The sequence below is a fragment of the Cucurbita pepo genome, chromosome 19 (assembly GCF_057944985.1).
Source record: "Cucurbita pepo subsp. pepo isolate OVF chromosome 19, ASM5794498v1, whole genome shotgun sequence".
In the NCBI taxonomy this organism is placed as follows: domain Eukaryota; kingdom Viridiplantae; phylum Streptophyta; class Magnoliopsida; order Cucurbitales; family Cucurbitaceae; genus Cucurbita; species Cucurbita pepo.
The window spans coordinates 1,488,027-1,512,644 of NC_141816.1; the positions used below are offsets into that span (position 1 = coordinate 1,488,027).

Consider the following 24,618-nt stretch of genomic DNA (forward strand, 5'->3'; position numbering starts at 1 on the left):
AAGACTTAGAAATTGAAATTTATGTTATATGGGAATGTAAGCAAAAGGCAACAACGACGACTTACTGCATATAACTATCGGGTAGGGAGAAGTTGAGAACTTTAAGAGTATTCATATGACTCAAGAACCTAACCAATTCAGACTACTGATATTCATGATGTGTTAGTATTCATATGACTCAAGAACCTAACCAATTCAGACTACTGATATTCATGATGTGTTGTTGTAACTTAACTGTTTGATATTTAAATTTTATAAAATTTTAGTTATTAATATAATATATATGACGGACAAGTATAATTTTTTTAAAATAATTATAAAAAAGAAAGAATTCGATAACCCAATTCCGCTCAACTCGAAGAATGGATAGTTGAATTAGGAATTCAATTTAAATTGTTCGAGTCACTTGTCCAATTCGTGTATACACTTTTATTGTTAGCCATAAATAAATATTTAATATATTTTGTTTTTTTATTTAAAGAAAACAAGAAATATATAAATATATATTTATCATGTTGAAATTATTTAATTTAGACAAGCGACAACTTCATGTGGCTTTTACATCAATGTCTGAACAAATAGTTTTTATTTATTTATTTTTAATTTCATTTACTATATTCTTAATAATGCTGCTACCATTAACTTAAATTTTAGAATTTTTGAGCATTACGATACCGTTTTTCATTCTTCTAGATAGATAACAATTTCAGTTCATTTCATAATAGAACAACTTTCAAAGAATTCGTTCATCTAAACATAGCTCAATTGGCTAAGACATATGTTTTCGAATGAAAGAAAAGAAGTTCGAAACTTTGTCCTAAAAAAACGTTCAAACATTTCTCACTTATACACACATATATAAGGTTTTGGCATATACAATCACAATATATACAAACAGATACAAGAATGCAAAGAGAATTCATCAGAAGCTCCAAAATCCTCAACATTCAATCTATCAATGCAGAGTCCATTCAGAGTTTAGAGTTTAGAGGAGGGCGAGTGAAAAAACCTGAGATCTGATTCAAAGATAATCCATTGGGAGCCCGAGTTCGTCGTCATTGGCCTCCTTGCTCCTACGAAATCTTTTACCATCATAGCTTCGTTTGTTACTCCACGAGTCTTGTTCAAATCTCCGTTCTTCAAACTCGTAAAGTTCTTCAAGGTCATCTAATGAATTCCCCACGTTCTGGGTGCCTAAGAATCCCTGGTATAACCAACGATATAATTATGAACAAGTCGATAGTTACGAGTGCTTTATATTGTTAATCTTAACCTTTCTATTTCGTCAAACGAGATTGGACCTATGAACTTGAATAGGTGGTTTGGTTTTTTCAAACAACTCATGATTGGTTGTAGGCGCGTTCGTGTGGTCGACTGAGACTACTTTTGTTAGTATTTGAAACAACTATTTTCCAAACGGGTTTTCAAAATTCTATGCATTTTTTCCAAACGGGTTTTGAAGTTAAGAAACTTGTCGGGTACAAACTTGAAAGTTCGGAAGCTAAACTTGTGATTTAACTTTATAATAATATTCAGTGGGACGTTTAAGCACATAGAACGGTACCTTTGTCAGCCTTTGAATGCGCGATGCTGCATCTTCATGTACAACAACCACGTCCGATATGACTTCCAGGACATCCTCAACAAGCAAAGCATATGTACTCACCTGAAACAGTCATGAAATTTGAAGTCAACTTGAAAAAGGCATGATGTTCAGTAAAGATATCAACAGATACAAACTAAAAGTAACAGATCTTCACTTTACTTACAAGGCTGGAAGGAAGGAAGGAGTATCCAAATGAATCGAGTTCTAGAGATTCAACTGCACCCGAGTTAATGTTGAAAGTGTATCCACGTATCTAAACATGAAATTTTGAAAGAGGTGAGAAATGAGCGATAAATATAATTCTAGAATCAAAGGAGTCCTGAGTCAATCGATACCTTTCCGATATTTCGTCGACCAGGTGTAACTACTCTGTATCCTACCTAGCAAAGACCTAAGCGTTAATGTCTGAAAATAAACTACAAAATGGACATAGAACCCAGAATATATTGTAATGTAAAAGATAAACGAACTACAAGATAAACCGAGTAATTCAAGGTACTTGGAAACTCCCTCTCTTGCGCACTCCTACTCAAGCCCCTAAGGCGACTAATCAATTGTGAAATCTCACATCGAATGGAGAAGAGAACGAAACACTCTTTATAAGAGTGGGAAACCTCTCCCAAGTAGACCTTTTTAAAACCTTGAAGGGAAGCCCGAAAGGGGAAGCCCGAAAGGGAAAGCCCAATGAGGATAATATTTGCTAGCGGTGGGCTTGGGCCGTTACAAATGATATCAGAGCTAAACACGGGGCGATGTGCCAGCGATGAGGCTAAGCCCCGAAGGGGGATGGACACGAGATGGTGTGCCAACAAGGACACTGGGCCCCGAAGAGGGTGGATTGGGGGGTCCCACATCAATTGGAGAAGGGAACGAGTGTCAGTGAAGACGCTAGGTCCTGAAGGGAGGTGGATTGTGAGATCCCACATCGGTTGGAAAGGAGAACGAAACACTCTTTATAAGGGTGTGGAAACCACTCCCTAGCAGATGCGTTTTAAAAACTTTGAGGGGAAGCCCGAAAGGGAAAACCCAAAGAGGACAATATCTGCTAGCGGTGGGTTTGGGCGGTTAAATCAATTTTCTAACTTCTTCCTTTCCCACTTCTCCTATTTATAAACAAATTAGTGATATACCCTTATAATACCCCTAGCTTCCTTTGGATGGCATTCCTATCATATGGGTATTCTCCAGCTACTCGAGAAAACCCGAAGAGAATTCGAAAGCATCTGTCTATGTAGATAACCAAGCAGTATCATTCCCAAAAGAAAACTTTCTTCTAAACACAAAAAAGTGTACCAGTGTTTCCAATCCAGCCATTTTGAATTCATTCTCCATGACTGTCTCATCATGAACAAGTATCACATCGCCAACCTGCAATGGGTTTGATAGATTAGATGTTAAAAGTGGGAAAAAACTACACAACTCCAAAAAAATGAGCACTAGAAGCATTAGAGCCAAGGCAATGAAGCATTATAAGCTTCAGTACATATTGAATATATGCATCAATCTACAATTCCTAAATTGCAGAGAATTATAGAACTATTTCTTTCAATCTTCACATCTTTGCTGCATAAATGTGCAGAGAAATTGATTACGAATGAGGGAGTTGGGAGAAAAAGTACCTGATCAATATCCTCAAGAAGAAACCATTCTGATTCTCCAGAAAGTAAGCTTGGCTTCACTTCAACAAGCTTTACCATCCACTATAGAGCATGAAAATTAGAGCATGAGACTTCCAAGAATCAAGGAAAGCATACAATAAAGCCACAATTAGAACAGGGTCACTTACAGCTTCAGTATTTACCCAGAGCTGCGAGACGAAACCCAAGCTAAGCGCAGTTTGAACGCTGATCACTTGCTTCGCCAACATGCTCGATCTCCTCATCACTTGCCTCCTTTTCCGTAACGCTACCTTCCCACTCTCCCCTTCTGATTCCTTCTCCATTTTTGCATCCTTATCTTCAATGGCAACCAAATCCCCTTCTCCTTCTGAGCTCCTTCCCCTGTTTAAGCCCTTCTTCTTACCCTCATCGAGAAATTCCAACCCCCCGGATGAAACTGCAGCTCCATCGCCCCGTCCTTCGCTGGAATCATTCCCATTTCCGTCTAAATTTGCAACGCTACGGCTTGGTTCGACGTCGAGAAGATTTTCATCTTCGCCTTTCAATCGTAACTCGTCGCTGAATCGGTTTCGCCTAGGTACAAATGCGCACAAGCTTTTGGTTACTTTTTTTCTCAAAGGGAAGAGGAGGGAGCCATTTTTAACATCTGAAGAACCAGAATTGAAGCAATTTGAAAGAAGATGGGGATGAGATTCGAATTTTGTGAGCCCTAATCGTCGAAATTTGATGGAAGATGAAAAGGGGAACGACGGAAGAGAGTCGCACATTGTGAAACCTTGACTGTGACTGAAAAGTTCGAACAATCGGAGCCGATGAAGGGAAACTCGTCGTTCGTCACCGTTGGGGATTATCAGTTTTGGGCCTGCTAGTTGGGCTCATACTTATATGGGCCGATTGCTAGGCCCAATTAGAAACCTCAATCCCCTAATTAAATATGGAAAACATCTAAGATAAACGTCATGCAATCATCATACTCATCGCCATAAAGTGCATCAAGCATATCAAGTACGTCATACATCGAAATATATATATTACGCACATCATCATGTATCATAATTCATACATCATCATATACTAGTATACGACGTCACACAATACAGCTCATACATCATCATAACTCATACCTCCTAAATTATAACTCATACAATTTCTCGCATATACTAGAGTAAGATCATTTATTTGGTTGGCCTTAGCCGAAGTAATCCCTAATTTAATTAACTTAAGCTCTCGTTCCTTGAGAGCTGCTCCAAAGGTTGTCGAGGTTCGCTTCCTATCACGTTGTTTGTCACCTTTCGTTAGTATATCACATATTAATTAATAATCCAACTAACAACGTGAAAAACGGCTCTAAAAAGGTTGAACCAGCCAAAAATAGGTTTGCGAGGGTCGAAACGGTGGAAAACGAGACAAAAGTGAAAAGTCGAGCCAAATGTGCAAGGAGCCGCTGAAAGCCGTGCTGCAACTTGCACGTGGGCATCAGGTGCGTTTAGTTGTAGGCCAGGTTAGTGATTCAAGTTACAAGTTGTTGGGTCGTGGGTTAGCAGGCTAGTTCATGGGAAACTTGGGTTGGAGAGCAGGTCGCGGGTATCCGATGGATCTCTTTATCCTTACCTGACTCCTGCGCAATTTTCCGACGCGATTTCTCTCTCCTTCCCATGACGTCTTCTGACGTTCTTTCTCCACATTTTTCTCTCTCTATCTCTCTGTTCACTCCTCTTCTCTCCCACGAAATTTCGTGGTTGTTGGACATTCGTGGGGGTAGATCAAAGATTCTCCAAAAATTCGATTTTCAATTTCCTTTCTCCAACAGTAACAACAACACGACATTGATCTGCTCTGGTGGATGTATTTAGGCCAATGAGAAATTTTTCGTTGTTGGTTGGTCAGTTTAGGTGTCGGGGTGACGATTTCAAGTCGTAGGTTTTCTCTCGAGGAAAACTACGAATTCTCCATCTCTCTCAGATTTCCTTTACTTTCTCTTTGTTTTTTTCTCTTTGTTGCAGGAACTGAAGCTTTGTTGAAAGATGGTCGTGGAGCGTGCTTCCGCATGGATCGTAGAAATTCTAGCGACTGAAATTATTATTATTTTTATTCGTTACAAATCGACTATAAGAAAATTCTAACATTGAATTCTTCCATCAAACCTCAGGTATTTAAGTTGACTAAAAGAACGTCTCTCGTAATTAAACCAAACATTAAATTAGACAAATTTTATTTAATTACATCAAAACCAACTAAAACAAAGTAAAAAGTAATTAATGTAACATAAAGTCTTAGTCTTGTAAGCATAATTAAAATAAATTGAAATAAAATACAAATTTCCAATATCATTATTATTTGTTTGGTATGAATCCATAAGCTAAAATAATTATATTCATATGACTATTGCCAAAGGAATTGGAAATTATTACTATTTTACCACTAACAAAAATAAAGTTCAATATTTTAGGTTAGTGCTATTTTTACTTTTTACTCAAATTCGACACTAAAAATTTAAACCCACTTTATCGATTTAATAAATAATTATCGGTGTTTGTAGATTGGGTTAGGTCGGGTTTAGACATTTTTTAGACCTAATCTAATGGTCTGGATTGTAAATTTTTAACTCATACAACTCTTATTAAATAATGAACTCGACCCAACCCAACCTAACTGGTTGGATTGAGTTGGATTGGTTTAGGTTATTCCAATTATTTATTCAATTTATGGTTGTATTGGGTAGATAAAATATTTATTTATTTTTATTTTTAGACATTAATTCAAATTTACAATTAATTTTTAATATATATTTTAAAAAATTAACTTAAATAAATATACGTATTATACAGTTTTTATGCTTTCATCCTAGATAGGCCTTTACCATTTCATATCGGGTCAAAATGGGGGTGTATGACCGTTCACCAGAATCACGTCGACACCCGCCTGGGCAAAAATGCCCCAAAATGTACTATAGAGGGATATGACTAATTGTCAACTTCTATCCGCTCATGGTATTAGATACGATAAATCAGTACTTATACTAAGATGATACTTAATAATAGGTATTTTGCTTGTGGCAACTAACCCTCTTTTATTCCCATCGAGCCATATATTCTCAACTCGATCAACCCACAATCCCTTCACGAGCATTCTTCAACGGGAAATCAACATACACCTCTTTCTATTCCCACCTTTTGTTGGTCATCGAGCTATGTATCCTCAACTCGATCAACCCACACTCTCTTTCACAAGCATTCTTCGTTGAGAAATCCAAATAGGTTTTGTATACCTCGTTTACAAATCCTACAACTTTTTTATTTTAAATTTATTTACTTTACGAAAAGATATTTTCTCAGTGACATTTGATATTAATGACGTTTTTCAATATGAATTAAAACTTTAATTTAAAATGATCGAATTGATTTGACCCCAAGGGACCATTAAATTCTTTGGGTTTAAATATATTCCAAAATCTTTGGTCCACTTAGCTTTATTATATATGGGAGCTTATTCCATTATGCCAAGTCATCATTGTAAATTAAGAAAAAAACGAGTTGACTTTTAGTCTACGCAGGTCAATATTGAAATAAAACAAGTTGACTTTTAGTCTACGCAGGTTAATATTGAAATAATAATTTTAATAATAAAAATTATTAGAATCAATTAAAAAATGTAAAATGATGATTGATTTTTTTAAAAAAATTTATGGTCTATTCAGGATGGTTGGAAGTGAGTCCCACATTTATTAATTTTGTAGAAGATCATGAATTTATAAGTGAGTCCCACATTTATTAATTTTGTAGAAGATCATGAATTTATAAGTGAGGAATACTATCTTCATTGCTACGAGGCCTTTTGGAGAAGCACAAAGCAAAGCCATGAGACCTTATGTTCAAAGGTGGACAATATCATACTATTGTATAGAGCCGTGATTCTTAACCAGTCTCCATAAAAAAAAATACGAAAAAATATAATTATTTGATATATACTGATTTATCCACGTCAGCCAGAAATAGAAAAGTGGTGGACCCCAGCCACGTCAGCCAAGTTTCCAAAAATAACCGGTAGTTGTTTGGGAATAAAATCCCAATAATTGAAATGAAGGTAGCAATTTAACTATATTTTTAAATTTAATATATATATATTTTTTGTAATATAATAGTTCTATTATTTAATTTTATTAGTATTATTTTGAGTTTCGTTTTTTTTTTGACCGTCCGATTAAATTCTTCCTCTCAGATCCACCGTTCATTTGGTCATAACGTAACATTCCCCACAAACTCAATCTTTAATTTTTTACAATTTTAACTCCTTAAGATTTGGTAAATAATTTATTTAGATATGAATATTAAATTTATATTTATTAATGGTTTAAGTTCGAAAACAATATATATGGTTAATTTTCTATTAAATATAATAAAAATATTATATATATATATATATATATATATATATATATATATATATATTTTCTTTTTCTAATTTTATCTCTGGTCAAATTAGGTTAAAAGTAAAATTTTTTTTTAAAGAATATTATTAAAAATTTAAAAATTCAAAAATATTTTAAAGAAAAAGTACTCTTTTTTATTAATTTAGTTTTCAAATTTATTATATTATTATATATATTTAAATGGATAATTATCTTTTTAATTATTAAAAAGTATATATAAAAAATTGGGCTGTGAACGTTGTTTTGAAATAAATAAAATAATTTTTTTTTTGCATATTAAACTTTTATTAAAAAATAATTTAAAAAATTGAATAAATGGTTTGATCCCGAAGCCATTGGTTGCCACCATGTTCATCTTCTTCCCCATTTCCTCTGGTTTCTTTGTCTTCTACAGGCCTTCCACCATTTTTTCACACTCTTCTCTCTGCTTCTCACCCCATCATTTTGCTTCCATTTTCTGAGTTTTCTTTGCTTTGTCTCGATCTGATTCATCTCCATTGGCTCGTGATTTCTTGGATTTGATTTCGTTGCTTCCTCATGTTCGGCTCTGGTTATTATCTTCTTGTTCTGTCGATTTCTGTGTAGGAAGCTTTGGATTCTTCTCGAGTTGGCTGTTCATCTTGTTCTGATCTACTGGAACAAGTTTTCGAGTTGATTCATGAAGGAAATCCATCACGTACGTCTTGCATTTGCATCTATCTGTGTTTTCGTTTTCTTGTTCTTCAATGTTCATGTGACTTCAGCACAAAACTACATCCCTCGGGATTTCATCCTCCTCAGTTGTGGAGGACCTTCCACTGCCGACGACATGGATGGCCGGAAATGGATGACCGATGACAAATCCAAGTTTCTTCCCGCGACAGGGAATAGCACTACATCGAGAGCCGCTACTCAGGTTCCTTCAGTTCTTGAAACTCCTTTCATGACGGCTAGGGTTTTTCACTCTAATTTCACCTATACCTTTCCTGTGGCTCCTACTCGTTTATTCCTTCGTCTGTACTTTTATCCTTCTTCCTATGGCGGCCTTGATGCATCTGATGCTCGATTCTCTGTTTCCGCTCAAACCTATACTCTCCTTAATAACTTCAGCGCTTCACAAACCGCTGAGGCTTTGTATTCTGCGACTATCGTTAAGGAATACTCGATCAATGTTGAAAATGGAAGGTTGAGCTTGACTTTCACTCCATCCCCCACTCATCCAAAGGCTTATGCGTTTGTTAACGGGATTGAGATTGTATCTATGCCTGATATTTACGGTGAAACTTCCGGGACTGTTTTGATTGTTGGCCAATCTAGTCCTTTCACTGTGGATAACACCACTGCGCTCGAGAACATCCATCGGTTGAATGTCGGGGGGAATTATATTTCGCCTTCTGCTGATACGGGGATGCATAGGCCTTGGTTTGATGATTCTCCATATTTGTTTGCTGCAGCAAAGGGAGTGACAACGATTACGGATCAGAACACAAGGATTACTTATCCTCCCAGTATTTCTACTTATGTTGCGCCGGTTGATGTCTACTCTACTGCTAGAACTATGGGACCTGATTACAATGTCAATCTGAATTATAATTTGACATGGGTTTTCTCTGTTGATTCTGGCTTCTTTTACCTTGTTAGGCTCCATTTTTGTGAGATTGCTGCAGGTTTCACGAAGGTTAACCAAAGAGTGTTCGACATTTTCATCTTTAATCAAACTGCTACGCTGGGTGTTGACGTGATTGAATCGGCTGGAAGTAATTATGCTCCTGTGTTCAAAGATTATGTGGTTATGGTTCCAAGTTATGGAGATCCGCAGAAGGATTTATGGCTCCAGCTGCATCCACACAAGTCACGACCCAATTACTATGATTCAATCTTGAACGGAGTGGAGATCTTCAAAATTAACAACTCGGATGCTAATCTTGCAGGGCCGAATCCTGTTCCTGCAGCGAAACAAGAGATTATAGATCCATCATTAGCCATCCCAGGATCATCTCATGGTAAATCGAAGAACAGGATGGCGATTATAGCTGGAGTTGTTTGTGGTGCAGTTGTTTTGGGTCTGATCATTGGTTTCTTTGTTGTTGCTGCTAAGCGTCGGCGTGGGATGGATTGTATTTCTGTTACAGGACAATCAGGATGGCTTACTCTTTCTGTCTATGGAAATTCCCCTTTGGCTGAGACAAATGCAACTGGAAGCTATGCATCCTCCCTGCTTTCCAACTGCCGCCACTTCTCATTTGCTCAGATCAAGGCTGCCACAAGGGAGTTTGATGAATCTTTAGTACTTGGAGTGGGAGGTTTTGGCAAAGTTTACAAGGGAGAAATTGATGGTGGGACTAGGAAAGTTGCTATCAAGCGTGGGAACCCTCTCTCGGAGCAAGGTGTTCATGAGTTCCAAACTGAGATTGAAATGCTGTCTAAGCTTCGCCATCGCCACCTTGTTTCATTGATTGGCTACTGCGAAGAGAATTGTGAAATGATCCTTGTTTATGATTACATGTCTCATGGAACACTCCGTGAGCATCTATACAAGTCCCACAACCCGCCATTGTCTTGGAAGCAAAGGCTTGAGATTTGCGTTGGAGCTGCCCGTGGACTGCATTATCTGCACACTGGTGCCAAGCATACAATTATTCACCGAGATGTGAAGACAACCAATATCCTTGTGGATGAAAAGTGGGTGGCGAAAGTATCTGATTTCGGGTTGTCGAAAACTGGTCCGACATTGGATCACACACATGTTAGCACTGTAGTGAAAGGTAGTTTTGGATACTTGGATCCTGAATACTTTAGACGACAGCAATTGACTGAGAAATCAGATGTTTACTCGTTCGGTGTCGTTCTCTTCGAGGTTCTATGCGCTCGGCCAGCTCTGAACCCAACACTCCCCAAGGAGGAAGTGAGTTTAGCAGAATGGGCTGCTCATTGCTACATCAAAGGCGTTTTAGATCAGATAATCGACACGTTCCTAAAGGGAAAGATTGCATCCGAGTGTCTCAAGAAGTTCGCGGAGACAGCAATGAAATGTGTGTCCGATCAGGGCATTGACAGGCCGTCCATGGGCGACGTTCTCTGGAATCTAGAGTTTGCATTGCAGCTGCAGGAGAGTGCAGAAGAGAGCGGCGAGGTAGGCAGCGGAATGGAAGTCGAAGGTCAGCTTGACGTTGCTTACAAAGGGAAGATGGATCCTGATGCTTCCCCTGGCATGGATGGAAACATAACCGACTCGAGAAGCACCGGAATCAGTATGAGCATCGGAGGCCGAAGCCTCGCCAGTGAAGATTCCTACGGGTTGACACCGAGTACCGTCTTCTCACAGATCTTGAACCCAAAAGGTCGTTAACATCACAAGGAGAGGTTGAACTCACTCAAAACTCAGTAAGTCCACCATACATATATACTTCTGATTCATCAAAACTACAAGCTTTTTCTCTCAATTACTACAGATCCGTTCAAATCCAAAGCAAAAGCTTCTGTTATCCTGCCTGCTGGTATGATTCGTATGTATAACATATTCGATGTCAACTCATTTTGCCTACTATGTTCTCTATCATCGACTGCTTAAACGCATTTAAACTTTAATTTGATTTAAATCGTTGATGTAGAAACACGTGAATGTATATCATATTCAATCAGTTTGTATGTGACTAAACCAAGAAACATGAGAACTGTTTCAACAAGACTCGATCTGAATTTTAAGCAAGTTATGAACTTTTATCTTATGTATTTGTATGGGTGAGATTTAGCATTTTAAAAATTCAACTGAGTAAGGAGCTAAAATGCGATTGTGACAAGAGGCATCGGTGGAAGAGGAGAAGAGAGAATTGGATAGAGGGACCAAAATGGTACTAAACTCAAATCTCCACTGTTAAAATGATAAGTTTGAAAATTCATTAGACCTAAATTCTACCGAACTCAAACTTTAGGAACTAAAAAATGTTTTTTTAATTAAAAAAGTCAAAACTATTTGACATTATGGCGTTGATATCAACATAGTTCGACGGGTAAAAATATATGATATTAATAACATCTACAAACGTAGAACCCAAGAACACGGTTATACAACCTATAATACAAATCCTGTTCAAGTACGGTCGAGTATAAGTCGTGAAAAAGATTGTACATACTTCCAAATCTTATTTTTTCTTGAACATGACCAATAATTCAAAACCTAAAGCTTCAATAACTCAATAAATATTTCTAATAGTCAACTTCACATGTATACACAGAAAAGAGGAATCATTATACAGATGAAAATAAAACAGACATCCACAATTCAGAGCTTCAAAATGATACTTACCAGAAGTCAATGCCGGTCGGGGACCAGAGAATCCGCCATTGCAGTAATTTTCTGCTGAAGTTCGGGTTTATTCGCTCCGACGAGCTTGTCGATTTGCTGCCCATCTTTAAGGAAGAAAAAGGTAGGAGTAGCTTTGATATCCCATGAAGTGCTGAAGTCCTGCAATATCCCAAGAATACTGAGAAAAACAAGGACAACCCTAACGTTGACATAAAATTATCGAAAACGAAATCTTTTTGTAATAGCCCAAGCCCACCGCTAACAGATATTGTCCGCTTTGGCCCGTTACGTATCGTCGTCAGCCTCACGATTTTAAATTGCGTCTGTTAGGAAGAGGTTTCCACACCCTTATAAGAAATGTTTCGTTCCCCCTCTTCAACAGATGTTGGATCTCACACTTTCTCTCTTTGTATCGAATCTCCTCGTCTTGGCTCAGTGAAAGGGTGCTAAACCCATAGAAAAAGACAATGCATTTTAAACGTATACAAACCCGAGCTCAGACCACCTGTTCTACATCAACATATATGCTTATATCATTTAACATAAGCATAGCTCAATTGTTAACCACAAAAACGGACCCTTCTACGTCAATTAAATGCAAAGTAAGCGGATAATTAATCAATCAAATATCGACTTCTCAATAGTTGGATGAATGATTACTTACACTTAATTCATCAACATCAACTACTAGGAACATCAACGACGGGTATTTCTCCGATAATTCGCAGTAGAACGGAGCAATCATCTTGCAAGGGCCACACCATGTCGCACTGAAGTTTGCAATCACCTGTCGATGCATAATCTCGATTATGAAAGTGATTCATCAAAAAAATTGTAATATCCCAAGCCTACCGCTAGGGGATATTGTCCTCTTTGAGCTTTTCCCTTCAAGGTTTTTAAAGTGCGTCTGTTAGATAGAGGTTTCCACACCCTTATAATGAATGTGTTATCCTAGCGTCCTCACCGGCACACCATTCGAAACCTTGCTCTGATACCATTTATAACAGCTCAAGTCCACCGCTAGCACATAGTGCTATTTGGGCTTTTCCTTCAAGGGCTTCCCCTCATTGTTTTTAAAACGTTTATGTTAGGTAGAGGTTTCCACACCCTTATAAGGAATGCTTCATTCCCCTTTCCAACCAATGTGGGATCTCACAATCCACCCCCTTGGGAGCCAGCGACCTCACCGGCACACCACCTGAAACTTGACTCTGATACCATTTATAATAGCCCAAGTCCACCGCTCATTGGGCTTTCCTTTCAAGGGCTTCCTCCCAAGGTTTTTAAAACGCGTCTCTTAGGGAGAGGTTTCCACACCTTTATAAGGAATGCTTCGTTCCCTTCTCCAACCGATGCGGGATTTCACAATCCACCCCCCTTAGGGGCCCAACGTCCTCACTGGTACGCAGCCCAGAACCTGACTCTAATACCATTTGTAACAACTCAAGCCCACCACTAGCAAATAGTCTTCTTTGATCTTTCCCTTCAAGGGCTTCCCCTCAAGGTTTATATGACGCGTCTGTTAAGTAGAGGTTTCTACACCCTTATAAGGAATGTTTCGTTCCTCTCTCCAACCGATGTGGGATCTCACAAAAATAAAGAAAAGAAAAAGATCACTCAGTAACCGAACAACTCAAATGAAAATCTTACGATCTTGCCATCCGAACGGGCTTCTTCGAGCTTTTGATCCCAAGCTACTTTGGTTGTGATGAGATGCACATTTCCAGCACCAAACTCAACATGATGCTCAGACTCCTCATCTTTGATATCAGGCTGGGAACAGTGGACACAATAACCTCCCAGTTAGATCATTGTTAATCAACACATAAAACATGCATCAAGCCAAAATCTCGAAGACTTATATCATTAGATTAAAAGTCCCAAAACAACTCCTACCTTACTACAGCAAAGTCCCATTTGACGGTCGACGTGCAAAATTTCGAAGTGTCCAATGAACCACAAGGTAGGCTGAAACAAGCAAAAATTCAGTCTAACCATCTGATATCAAGGGAAGAACACATGACATATAATATAACTCCTATGCTAAGCATAGATAAGGGGCAATGACTATATGACCTTGTCATCAAAACTCAAGCTCACTCCTAGCCGATATTATCTTTTTTGAGCTTTCCCTTCAACGGCTTCTCTCAAGATTTTAAGACGCGTTAGCTAGGGAGAGGTTTCCACACTCTCATAAGGAATGCTTCGTTCCAATCTCCAACTGATGTAGGATCTCGCAATTCACTCCTTGGGGCCTAACGTCCTCGCTGGCACATCGCTTGGTGTCTAGCTCTGATACCATTCCACTACTAGCAAATATTGTCTTCTTTGGGATTCCCCTTTTGGGCTTCTCCTCAAAGTTTTTAAAAAGCGTCTACTATGGAGAAGGTGTAGCCCTACTCCGATCACCATTCGGTGTATGTCTCTAATACCATTTGTAATAGTCCAAGCGATATTATCCTCTTTGGACTTTCCCTTCAAGGGCTTCTCCTCAAGGTTTTAAAACCCGTCTAGTAGGGAGAGATTTCCACACCCTTACAAGGAATGTTTCGTTTCCCTCTCCATGTGGATCTCACCATTCGTAAACCAAGAAAAATGTGATTCCCTAAGGAAACAAAAAGGGAGCTGCAGCAGAAAGGAATCGAATAAAATCATGGGTAGAACACTTCTCAACTTTCCCCCAATTCTAAGTTCCACAACAGACAGATAGAAAACAAAAATGAAAAAAAAACGCAGTAACCCATCTCATCAGATTCATAAACAAACAAGTGAACAACAATTCCAACAGAGCAGAGCAGAACAGAGCAGAATCCCATTAAAGAACACAGAAAATTACCCTCAAGAACACCCGGATTGGAGCCTCGAGTCAATTCAGCAGCCCGCAGAGGATGATCCGAGCAAGGAGCGAACAAAAAACCCACACGGGGTTCGTGGAAAACCCTTCTTCTGGTAATCGATTTAGAAGAAAGGCTAAGGAAATTCAGAAAAGGGTCAAATCGGAGGGGATAAAGGACTGAACCCCATAAGCTGTGGGTTAAGGACGATGAGAAAAGGGCCTATCTGTCTCTCACTCTCTTGGATTTTGACTCAGCCGCATAATGGAGACTTGGAATTTTCATATGAAAATGCTTAGAAACTTCATACAAATTAACATATTTTTTTAAGCATGCTTTTCTTTGACCCTTAAAACACATTTTTATTAAATAATTAATAAAAATACTTTTAAATTTTGTATTTTTGCTCGAGAAAATATTTTTAAAATTTAAAAGTATTTTTTAAATACTAATTTCTTTCCGAATCTAACCCTAAAGGTATTTTTAAATTTCTTTTAAGGGTATTGTTGACATTTTAAAAATTTAGGGGTAGTTTAGAAATTTTATCGTAAAGCTTAAGGGTATTATTGACACTTTTGAAAATTCAAGAGTATTTTTTGAAAAGTCAATGCCAATATCCATAAAATATTAATGTCGATCAATACTTCTAAAAAAAATTATAACACAAAAAAATTAAAATTAATAAATAAACATGTGAGATAGGACGAGAGAGTAAAATAGAAAGAGTTAAAACTAAGAAGATAGTGTTCGTTGATAAATGTGCATACTTCAACAGTGAAAGCTCGAGAAATCTGCTTGTCTTCAACTGTTTCTAAGAGCGAAAAGTATTTCTATAAATCAATACGGGTTCTATTATCACGATCGCTCTCATTTGAATGTGGTTTTGATTCATTCATGTACTCCTTTTTCACTCGAGCTTAGGAGAGACGAGAGAGGTGTGACTACGAACATAAAAATAAAATAATAATTAAGAAGCCATAAAAGATAATTGAAAATAGTTTATAAAAAAAAAAACGTCAAAAATTCTAAAAAAGAATTAATTCACAATAAAAAAAATTAATTATTAAACTATGAAAGTCAACAAATTGAAACTAACGTTAGACTCTTGTGTTTTAATGCATTTCATAAATTCATTTTGAATTAATTTTTTTTACTGTTACATTAAAAAAAACATAAGTAATAACGGCATAATATGAAGTATATATAAACTCCGCTCTTTCCTTTCTCTATTTAGAGTTTCGGGATCCTTTTTTTGTTCTATCCTTTCAACGACGTCAAAGGATATAAAGGTAACAGTGACAACCCGTCAAAATTTTGATGAAGATTCTTTGATATGCTTATGATTTATCAATAAAATTTCTCATTTGGACTCATTTCAATTGTTGGACAGGAGTGGTTTGCACGATGGAAAACAAAATGATATTGATCTTTGTTCTTGCTTTCATCCCAACCATTTTGGGTCGTAATGCTACAACGGGTACAATTGTGGTTGATGTAACCACAACAATAGCAGAAACGGATGAGAATTTCGTTTGTTTAACTTTAGACATTTGGCCCCATGACGAGTGTCGTTGGTCCAAACTTTGTGTTTGGGATGGTCATGCTTCTATGCTCAATTTGGTGAGAACATTCGAAATCAAAACAAGAAGAAAATGCAATTCGTAGTATTTCATTAATCAACTCTTTCTCCTGTTTTGTTCTAGGATTTAACTCTTCCTATCATCAACAAAGCAGTTCAAGGTTTGAGTATTAACCGTGCATAAATATGTTTATTCTTTACGATGTTCCGCTAAAAATCTAACATAATTTGCCTTCTATCGTTAGCCTTCAAGTCTCTAAGGATTAGAGTCGGAGGTACTTTACAAGACAAATTGATTTATAACGTTGGGGCCGGCTTCAAGGGAACCTGTCACCCATTTCAAGCAACCAAAGGTTCGTTGTTTGACTTCTCGGTGGGATGTTTGTACATGGAAAGGTGGGACGATTTGAACAACTTTTTCAACAATACAGGGTACGTTATCTTTCTTTTGTGTTTTTTCTTACTTTCTATTTACCGCTCCTGTACTAGATATATATATATATATATTTTTTTTAACGTAACAGGGCAATTGTGACTTTTGGCTTAAACGCTCTCTTGGGTAAGTACAAGACGCAAGGAATTCAATGGGAAGGAAATTGGAACTATAGCAATGCCGAAGCTCTTATTCAATACACGATAGAGAATAATTATCAAATAAATTCATGGGAGTTTGGTAAGTTAAATCATTCAATTACTCTTAGTTGAGTTAACGACTTTAGTTCATGCTCACTGAGGCGTATGCCACTACACAGGCAATGAACTGGCTGGACTTAATAGCATTGGTGCCAGTGTTACTGCTGCACAATATGCAAAAGACGTTATTAAGCTTCGAGAAATCATAGATCGTTTGTACAATAACTCCCGACAAAAACCTATGATTGTAGCACCTGGTGCATTCTTTGATGAGAAATGGTACGGGGAATTTCTTAGAAAAACTGGACCAGGAGTTGTCGACGTTCTCACTCATCATATATATAACATGGGTGCAGGTTTGGCTGCGATACTTACTACCATCCTCGTTATGCATTTTATATATAAATTCTTACTACGAGTATTGAGAGTCAATTTTTGGTTTGTAGGTGATGACCCCAAATTGGTTTATAGGTTCGTTAATTCAACGTATCTTTCTCAAGTATCGAACACATTTGAACATCTTGAGAACGTGATTCAAAAGAATGCCCCTTGGGGTGCCGCTTGGGTTGGAGAAGCTGGTGGAGCTTATCAGGGTGGCAGTCCTCATATTTCCTATACATTTATCAATAGTTTTTGGTAATCAAATCTATTTCGACTTTTTTTCCCTCTTGATTTGATTCGTCTCCATTTAAACATGAAGAAAAGAACAATGCTCGAGTACTTACAGAATGAATTGAATGCATTAGGTACTTGGATCAGCTCGGGATGGCTTCAATGTACAATACAAAAGTATATTGTAGGCAAACTTTGATCGGTGGATTCTATGGTGTTATCAAATCCTCAACTTTACTTCCTACGCCAGATTACTATGGGTAACCCTTTCTAATTTATAAAATTTATATCACTTCTTCTCCGGTCTTCAAATCGTCTATCTTTAAACAAATTCTTACTTGGTTCGATATTTTCTTTTTTTGATTAGTGCACTTCTCTTTCATCGACTCATGGGACCCCGCGTTCTCAAAATTGACAATAATGTCTCTTCTGACCTTCGTAGCTATGCCCATTGCTCGAGAGGAAGAGTAAGAAGTTGTTTTTAGATTTAAATAAATTAAAACTTTATTTGATACCATTTATTGATCCTAATTTATCATTTTATGTAGACCGGTGTAACCTTGCTTTTCATCAATTTGAGCAATACAACCGACTTTATAATTGACGTTGAAAACAACATCAACCTGAGTTCAGGTAGGAGAAACGCTTCAAAAGGTCAAAGAATGAAAATAGATTCACCGAGAGAGGAATACCATTTGACTCCAAAAGATGGTCTAGTTAGAAGTTCCACGGTGCTTTTAAATGGAAATCCATTGGAGACTACGAAAGAGGGAGACATACCAAATCTTCTACCTGTCTACCGTCAGAGTAACTCTTCTATACATATTGCTGGTTGGTCCATTGCTTTCATTGTCGTCCCTCACTTTGTAGCTCCAGCATGCAACTGATTCGGTTGCCACTCCTTTGTTTTAAGCCCACTCTTTTTGTTCTTGAGTCCCGAGAGCAACTAATTTTATCTTAGATGCACAAGAGTCATGTAGTCTCAAAAATAATTTTTTCAAATAAAAAACATAATATTGAATGCATCTTGTATTTATGCACTTCTCAATATTGTTATTACATGTTGACAATACGATGTATCCAAACCTTAAATTTTGACCTTGAATTCTTATATGATATAAGATTGATCCAAAACCAGTGTTAAACACATAAACCGATCATTTATGACACGTGGTAATGTGTAATATTCAGGGGTTTTGTCTTTCCCTATGAAAATATCTACAAGAAGAGGAAAAAAAAAAAAAAAACAAGAAATCGATTGGGAATTCCCCGAGTGGTGAAAACTGAATATAATTGAGGAAGATCGGGTTTCAAATCGTTCGTTTCCGCCAAGAATCGTTCAAGAACTCGAGGTAAGTCCTTGGGTATTTAGTCTTGGGTTATTCTTTTTTAAGATTTGAGAGTTGTAGATGTCTTTAGGAACTGATTCCTGAGTGTGTTGTTCTAGGAGAGGAAGCATTGCGGATTTCTTGTTCATATTTGGTGGAAAACGTTTTGGAATCGAAGTTATTTGAGATTTCAAAGCTCAATAAGGACTTATAGTTTTTCGAAAGTTTGAACGCGTTGATTAGATTGTGTTGGGCAAAAAATTACTTTCGGAGCGCTGGATATGTGGTCTACAATTTTCGTGAAGAAGCCTAATCATTTTGGATTACGAATTAGATGATATCAATATCGAAAAAAGAAAGTTTGAAAATCGAAAAAACATAAAGCACTCCCTAGATTCTGGGCTTGTGCAGGCAAACGACGAATAAGTTGCAGGAACATGTCAAGCAGTCGATCGGAGAATGTGTCTGAATCAACCAAGCACATGTATCGTGTTAGGTTGTAGAGTCTTCTAATTATTTAGAGGTTACTTAGTCCTTATGCATAGTAAGGCTAAATAAATGACATATACAACAAATGGTCAACTATAGTAAACAGACATAAATAGTAAACAATATGTATAGTAAATGTATGGTAAAACTATATATATAATTGATAATTAATATATATAGTAGATGACTATATCTGGTAAAGTTATGTAAATTAAACCGAACCATATATATACTCCTTAGGCAGTGATGTAAAGATATACTTTCTACGTTATATGTCTTCACTTGTACTCTACATACTTGAAGTCATGAATATAAACCTCTATTCAATATTCTTCCTTACAGTTTTTCTATCTTATTCGTTGTGTTCATCTAGATCGAGTGTGTGTTGTTGTGCAATCCTAACATATCGTCCTACTTCTTGATAAACGTGTCGGACAATCTGTGGAGACGAGTCACCCAGACTCGACCTCTATTCAATATTCTTCCTTACAGTTTTTCTATCTTGTTCGTTGTGTTCATCTAGATCGAGTGTGTGTTGTTGTGCAATCCTAACATATCGTCCTACTTCTTGATAAATGTGTCGGACAATCTGTGGAGACGAGTCACCCAGACCCAACCCGATTCAAGCCCCATTCTGTCGACCCGCGGTCAAACCCAACAACCCGTGCCTGACTTGAGTTGTCCCTAATCGGTTCTTAAGCTCCACGTGTTACATCCACATAATTCGAGGATATGTTGCATTTGCTCGGTCTTGAAGTGGGGTTTTGCCCGCACGCTGACTGTGCATGGAGACGTGTGCGTTTCGTTGGCGAATGCGGCCCATGGAGCCCCTATTTTTTCCAGTTTGTCAGTTTTTTATCTCGAGGTTCCCTTAGAGAAATTTTGGTATTTTTGGACGTCTCGTTGGCTAGAAATTATACTTGGGATGGCACGCGATAGACTTGTAAGTAACCACATAGACTTCTAAGTAGTGCTTGTAGGGATCACTTTGATTTGCCTGCATGCTAGTAAAACAAACCCTACAGTTAGCTCGATTTGACCTGTACCTTGGAATATTGGTGAACTGCGTGACTATATTCTCTTCTATATGGATATTGGCGAATTGAACCTTACATGTCGAATTATGCGTTTTTATACTGCTTGCACATTGTCATACTAGATTGGAGGATGAGATCTTTTGTATTTGCACTTCAGGTGTTTGGTTAATGTTATTGCCCCGTTTAGCATGTGTGTAATTGCTTGCATGATTGATTGTACATCATCTCCAGGTGATTGAATGTTTAATTCTCCCTGTAGAGGACTAGCAGTAGAAACGACCTTAGACTGTTGTTTGTTTCTAGTTCGACTAGTCTACGACCTGGGACGGAATGGCTTCAATGGACGAGCACTATGGAATTGTAAGAGATGATCAGTGGGTGAAACCACGTGCTCCCAACCGATCCATCTTAGGATGTTGAAATTGCGTAATCCTAAAGACGTTGAACTAGTCAACAATCAAATTACCCTAGAGACCTAGATGCTCAATACAGCTGGTACATATAGAGGGTAGCGCCCCCGACCTTGGGCGACTTTATGGCCTGTGGGATGGGTTCGCTAGCTACTTTCTATGGATGACGAGTACGTTAGCACTCACTATGTTGTCCCCACTTGATTGTGAGAGTGTTCTTGAGGTAGCGCCTCATCTCAAGAAACTGACTGTTGCGAAGGCTAACTAGCTACATAAGTATGTGCACAACAAGAACACACGACTAGGTCCTAATGATAGCCCGTTCTAACCCACTAGGTCAAGGATGTAATAAGAGCCTAGAAGTAGGTTGCTTACTGTGTATATTTCTATATACTCATCCCGTTTTACGTTCCCTTTTTCAGGTCCATGATGATGCTCGTGGTGGCGAGGGAGTGCTCGGGAGCTCAGTAGTCACAGAGGAATGTTGACCCATGGCGTCTATCGAGCCCACCAGTTTGTAGTCCATATTTCTTTATTAAGCATGCGTCTTGATTCCCATTCCCCTCTTTAAATGAACATGAATTAAGCACCTACTTGATTTGTTTTCACTTTAGAACAGTAAACAGTGTTTGTAAAGCTTTAATCGGCGCTAATGACTATTTTCCATTTCCTTCTCTTACATTCTACATGCATTATAGTGTTTCAGACACATCCGGTGTTTCGACGCATCGAAATTCATAGATTGACATAAAGAAAAATGAGTTAATGATTTATTTTGGTCATTAAAATAGTGAATAATATTTAAGTCGTGTATTTTTTTAATTTTAACATTAAAAAAAAAAGAAAAGAATGAAGACCTTACATAGGTCATTGAAAGCATTGGTGAAACAAAAACGTCCAAAATTTTAAAAAGGAATTAATTGCACAATTTAAAAATACAATTAATTATTAATGTTATGAAATTCAATAAATTGGAACTAACATGTAACTCTATGTTTTAATGCCTTTCATAAATTCACATATAATCGAAAACGCAGAATCTCAAGTATATATAAACTCTGCGGCTCCAATTTGTATTCACCACTCTTTCCTTTCCTTGATAAATTTGTTTTTGACAGCTCGGATTTCTCAATTTAGGGTCTCGAGATCCTTTTTTTTGTTCCATCATTTCAAGAACGTCAAAGACTCCAAGTTTGACATACTGCCAAAATAATATAAAGGTAACATCATTACCATATTTTTGTATTCTCCCCTTGTTATATCTCAATGTCTCCCGACATCAAAGAACAAATCAACGGTGACAACCCGATAAAATTTTGATGAAGATCCTTTGATATGCTTATGATTTATCAACAAAATTCCTCATTTCGACTCATTTCAGTTGTTGGACAGGAGTTGTTTCAATAATGGAAAACAAAATCATATTGATTTTTGTTCTTGCTTTCATCCCAACCATTTTGGGTCGTAATGCTACAACGGGTACAATTGTGGTTGATGTAACCACAACAATAGCAGAAACGGATGAGAATTTCGTTTGTTTAACTTTGGACATTTGGCCCCATGACGAGTGTCGTTGGTCCAAACTTTGTGTTTGGGATGGTCATGCTTCTATGCTCAATTTGGTGAGAACATTCGAAATCAAAACAAGAAGAAAATGCAATTCGTAGTATTTCATTAATCAACTCTTTCTCCTGTTTTGTTCTAGGATTTAACTCTTCCTATCATCAACAAAGCAGTTCAAGGTTTGAGTATTAACCGTGCATAAATATGTTTCTTCTTTACGATGTTCCGCTAAAAATCTAACATAATTTGCCTTCTATCGTTAGCTTTCAAGTCTCTAAGGATTAGAGTCGGAGGTACTTTACAAGACAAATTGATTTATAACGTTGGGGCCGGCTTCAAGGGAACCTGTCACCCATTTCAAGCAACCAAAGGTTCGTTGTTTGACTTCTCGGTAGGATGTTTGTACATGGAAAGGTGGGACGATTTGAACAACTTTTTCAACAATACAGGGTACGTTATCTTTCTTTTGTGTTTTTTCTTACTTTCTATTTACCGCTCCTGTACTAGATATATAAATATATATTTTTTAACGTAACAGGGCGATTGTGACTTTTGGCTTAAACGCTCTCTTGGGTAAGTACAAGACGCAAGGAATTCAATGGGAAGGAAATTGGAACTATAGCAATGCCGAAGCTCTTATTCAATACACGATAGAGAATAATTATCAAATAAATTCATGGGAGTTTGGTAAGTTAAATCATTCAATTACTCTTGGTTGAGTTAACGACTTTAGTTCATGCTCACTGAGGCGTATGCCACTACACAGGAAATGAACTGGCTGGACTTAATAGCATTGGTGCCAGTGTTACTGCTGCACAATATGCAAAAGACGTTATTAAGCTTCGAGAAATCATAGATCGTTTGTACAATAACTCCCGACAAAAACCTATGATTGTAGCACCTGGTGCATTCTTTGATGAGAAATGGTACGGGGAATTTCTTAGAAAAACTGGACCAGGAGTTGTCGACGTTCTCACTCATCATATATATAACATGGGTGCAGGTTTGGCTGCGATACTTACTACCATCCTCGTTATGCATTTTATATATAAATTCTTACTACGAGTATTGAGAGTCAATTTTTGGTTTGTAGGTGATGACCCCAAATTGGTTTATAGGTTCGTTAATTCAACGTATCTTTCTCAAGTATCGAACACATTTGAACATCTTGAGAACGTGATTCAAAAGAATGCCCCTTGGGGTGCCGCTTGGGTTGGAGAAGCTGGTGGAGCTTATCAGGGTGGCAGTCCTCATATTTCCTATACATTTATCAATAGTTTTTGGTAATCAAATCTATTTCGACTTTTTTTCCCTCTTGATTTGATTCGTCTCCATTTAAACATGAAGAAAAGAACAATGCTCGAGTACTTACAGAATGAATTGAATGCATTAGGTACTTGGATCAGCTCGGGATGGCTTCAATGTACAATACAAAAGTATATTGTAGGCAGACTTTGATCGGTGGATTCTATGGTGTTATCAAATCCTCAACTTTACTTCCTATGCCAGATTACTATGGGTAACCCTTTCTAATTTATAAAAATTATATCACTTCTTCTCCGGTCTTCAAATCGTCTATCTTTAAACAAATTCTTACTTGGTTCGATATTTTCTTTTTTTGATTAGTGCACTTCTCTTTCATCGACTCATGGGACCCCGCGTTCTCAAAATTGACAATAATGTCTCTTCCGACCTTCGTAGCTATGCCCATTGCTCGAGAGGAAGAGTAAGAAGTTGTTTTTAGATTTAAATAAATTAAAACTTTATTTGATACCATTTATTGATCCTAATTTATCATTTTATGTAGACCGGTGTAACCTTGCTTTTCATCAATTTGAGCAATACAACCGACTTTATAATTGACGTTGAAAACAACATCAACCTGAGTTCAGGTAAGAGAAACGCTTCAAAAGGTCAAAGAATGAAAATAGATTCACCGAGAGAGGAATACCATTTGACACCAAAAGATGGTCTAGTTAGAAGTTCCACGGTGCTTTTAAATGGAAATCCATTGGAGACTACGAAAGAGGGAGACATACCAAATCTTCTACCTGTCTACCGTCAGAGTAACTCTTCTATACATATTGCTGGTTGGTCCATTGCTTTCATTGTCGTCCCTCACTTTGTAGCTCCAGCATGTAACTGATTCGGTTGCCACTCCTTTGTTTTAAGCCCACTCTTTTTGTTCTTGAGT

The 24,618-nt window shown here is 37.4% G+C and overlaps 5 protein-coding genes across 8 annotated transcripts; 3 read left to right on the plus strand and 2 right to left on the minus strand.

The window, feature by feature from the left end:
* Window positions 1-819: 819 nt before the first annotated feature.
* Window positions 820-4,043, minus strand: LOC111781298 (uncharacterized). 2 transcript variants are annotated; one of them, XM_087120251.1, is made up of 7 exons: window positions 3,408-4,043; window positions 3,226-3,306; window positions 2,900-2,974; window positions 1,942-1,986; window positions 1,770-1,859; window positions 1,565-1,666; window positions 820-1,204 (listed from the first exon to the last, which is right to left on the minus strand). In XM_087120251.1, the coding sequence occupies exons 1-7, from the start codon at window positions 3,990-3,992 to the stop codon at window positions 1,022-1,024; spliced, it is 1,161 nt and encodes a 386-aa protein (XP_086976377.1). In that variant the 5' UTR covers window positions 3,993-4,043; the 3' UTR covers window positions 820-1,021. The 2 variants fall into 2 exon arrangements, with proteins under 2 accessions (XP_086976377.1, XP_086976376.1); XM_087120250.1 differs by having other exon boundaries at window positions 3,393-4,043.
* Window positions 4,044-7,980: 3,937 nt separating this feature from the next.
* Window positions 7,981-11,356, plus strand: LOC111781600 (receptor-like protein kinase FERONIA). 3 transcript variants are annotated; one of them, XM_023662286.2, is made up of 2 exons: window positions 7,981-8,330; window positions 8,398-11,356. In XM_023662286.2, exon 2 carries the CDS (start codon window positions 8,463-8,465, stop codon window positions 10,980-10,982), a length of 2,520 nt encoding a protein of 839 aa, XP_023518054.2. In that variant the 5' UTR covers window positions 7,981-8,330; window positions 8,398-8,462; the 3' UTR covers window positions 10,983-11,356. The 3 variants fall into 3 exon arrangements, with proteins under 3 accessions (XP_023518054.2, XP_086976375.1, XP_086976374.1); XM_087120249.1 differs by having other exon boundaries at window positions 8,435-11,356; XM_087120248.1 differs by having other exon boundaries at window positions 7,981-11,356.
* Window positions 11,357-11,642: 286 nt separating this feature from the next.
* LOC111781054 (thioredoxin H-type) lies at window positions 11,643-15,049 on the minus strand. Its single transcript, XM_023661456.2, has 5 exons — window positions 14,776-15,049; window positions 13,836-13,907; window positions 13,590-13,712; window positions 12,604-12,726; window positions 11,643-12,098 (listed from the first exon to the last, which is right to left on the minus strand). Exons 2-5 carry the CDS (start codon window positions 13,854-13,856, stop codon window positions 11,946-11,948), a joined length of 420 nt encoding a protein of 139 aa, XP_023517224.1. The 5' UTR covers window positions 13,857-13,907; window positions 14,776-15,049; the 3' UTR covers window positions 11,643-11,945.
* A 1,128-nt stretch (window positions 15,050-16,177) lies between these two features.
* LOC147786589 (heparanase-like protein 2) lies at window positions 16,178-18,484 on the plus strand. Its single transcript, XM_087120209.1, has 10 exons — window positions 16,178-16,393; window positions 16,477-16,513; window positions 16,598-16,784; window positions 16,877-17,025; window positions 17,105-17,341; window positions 17,432-17,621; window positions 17,720-17,857; window positions 17,965-18,064; window positions 18,146-18,251; window positions 18,282-18,484. The coding sequence occupies exons 1-10, from the start codon at window positions 16,178-16,180 to the stop codon at window positions 18,482-18,484; spliced, it is 1,563 nt and encodes a 520-aa protein (XP_086976335.1).
* Window positions 18,485-22,267: 3,783 nt separating this feature from the next.
* On the plus strand, window positions 22,268-24,570 carry LOC111781602 (heparanase-like protein 2). The gene is made up of 10 exons (XM_087120210.1): window positions 22,268-22,483; window positions 22,567-22,603; window positions 22,688-22,874; window positions 22,963-23,111; window positions 23,191-23,427; window positions 23,518-23,707; window positions 23,806-23,943; window positions 24,051-24,150; window positions 24,232-24,337; window positions 24,368-24,570. The coding sequence occupies exons 1-10, from the start codon at window positions 22,268-22,270 to the stop codon at window positions 24,568-24,570; spliced, it is 1,563 nt and encodes a 520-aa protein (XP_086976336.1).
* Window positions 24,571-24,618: the final 48 nt, after the last annotated feature.

What these genes read in the sequence shown, in the direction of transcription:
- LOC111781298 (XM_087120250.1), bottom strand. Translation starts at nt 3,992, where the DNA reads ATGTGCGACTCTCTTCCGTCGTTCCCCTTTTCATCTTCCATCAAATTT. An exon ending in TCTGGGTAAATACTGAAGCT is followed by an intron (nt 3,307 to 3,392) that starts GTAAGTGACCCT and finishes CATGCTCTATAG; the next exon opens with TGGATGGTAAAGCTTGTTGA. An exon ending in CCTTCCTTCCTTCCAGCCTT is followed by an intron (nt 1,667 to 1,769) that starts GTAAGTAAAGTG and finishes TGACTGTTTCAG; the next exon opens with GTGAGTACATATGCTTTGCT.
- LOC111781054 (XM_023661456.2), bottom strand. Translation starts at nt 13,856, where the DNA reads ATGGGACTTTGCTGTAGTAAG. An exon ending in TGGGACTTTGCTGTAGTAAG is followed by an intron (nt 13,713 to 13,835) that starts GTAGGAGTTGTT and finishes CACTGTTCCCAG; the next exon opens with CCTGATATCAAAGATGAGGA. An exon ending in TTGATGTTGATGAATTAAGT is followed by an intron (nt 12,099 to 12,603) that starts GTAAGTAATCAT and finishes GGGATATTGCAG; the next exon opens with GACTTCAGCACTTCATGGGA.
- LOC111781600 (XM_087120248.1), top strand. Translation starts at nt 8,313, where the DNA reads ATGAAGGAAATCCATCACGTACGTCTTGCATTTGCATCTATCTGTGTT.
- LOC111781602 (XM_087120210.1), top strand. Translation starts at nt 22,268, where the DNA reads ATGGAAAACAAAATCATATTGATTTTTGTTCTTGCTTTCATCCCAACC. An exon ending in ACATTTATCAATAGTTTTTG is followed by an intron (nt 23,708 to 23,805) that starts GTAATCAAATCT and finishes TACAGAATGAAT; the next exon opens with TGAATGCATTAGGTACTTGG. An exon ending in CCCATTGCTCGAGAGGAAGA is followed by an intron (nt 24,151 to 24,231) that starts GTAAGAAGTTGT and finishes CATTTTATGTAG; the next exon opens with ACCGGTGTAACCTTGCTTTT.
- LOC147786589 (XM_087120209.1), top strand. Translation starts at nt 16,178, where the DNA reads ATGGAAAACAAAATGATATTGATCTTTGTTCTTGCTTTCATCCCAACC. An exon ending in ATGCTTCTATGCTCAATTTG is followed by an intron (nt 16,394 to 16,476) that starts GTGAGAACATTC and finishes GTTTTGTTCTAG; the next exon opens with GATTTAACTCTTCCTATCAT. An exon ending in TAGGAGAAACGCTTCAAAAG is followed by an intron (nt 18,252 to 18,281) that starts GTCAAAGAATGA and finishes ATTCACCGAGAG; the next exon opens with AGGAATACCATTTGACTCCA.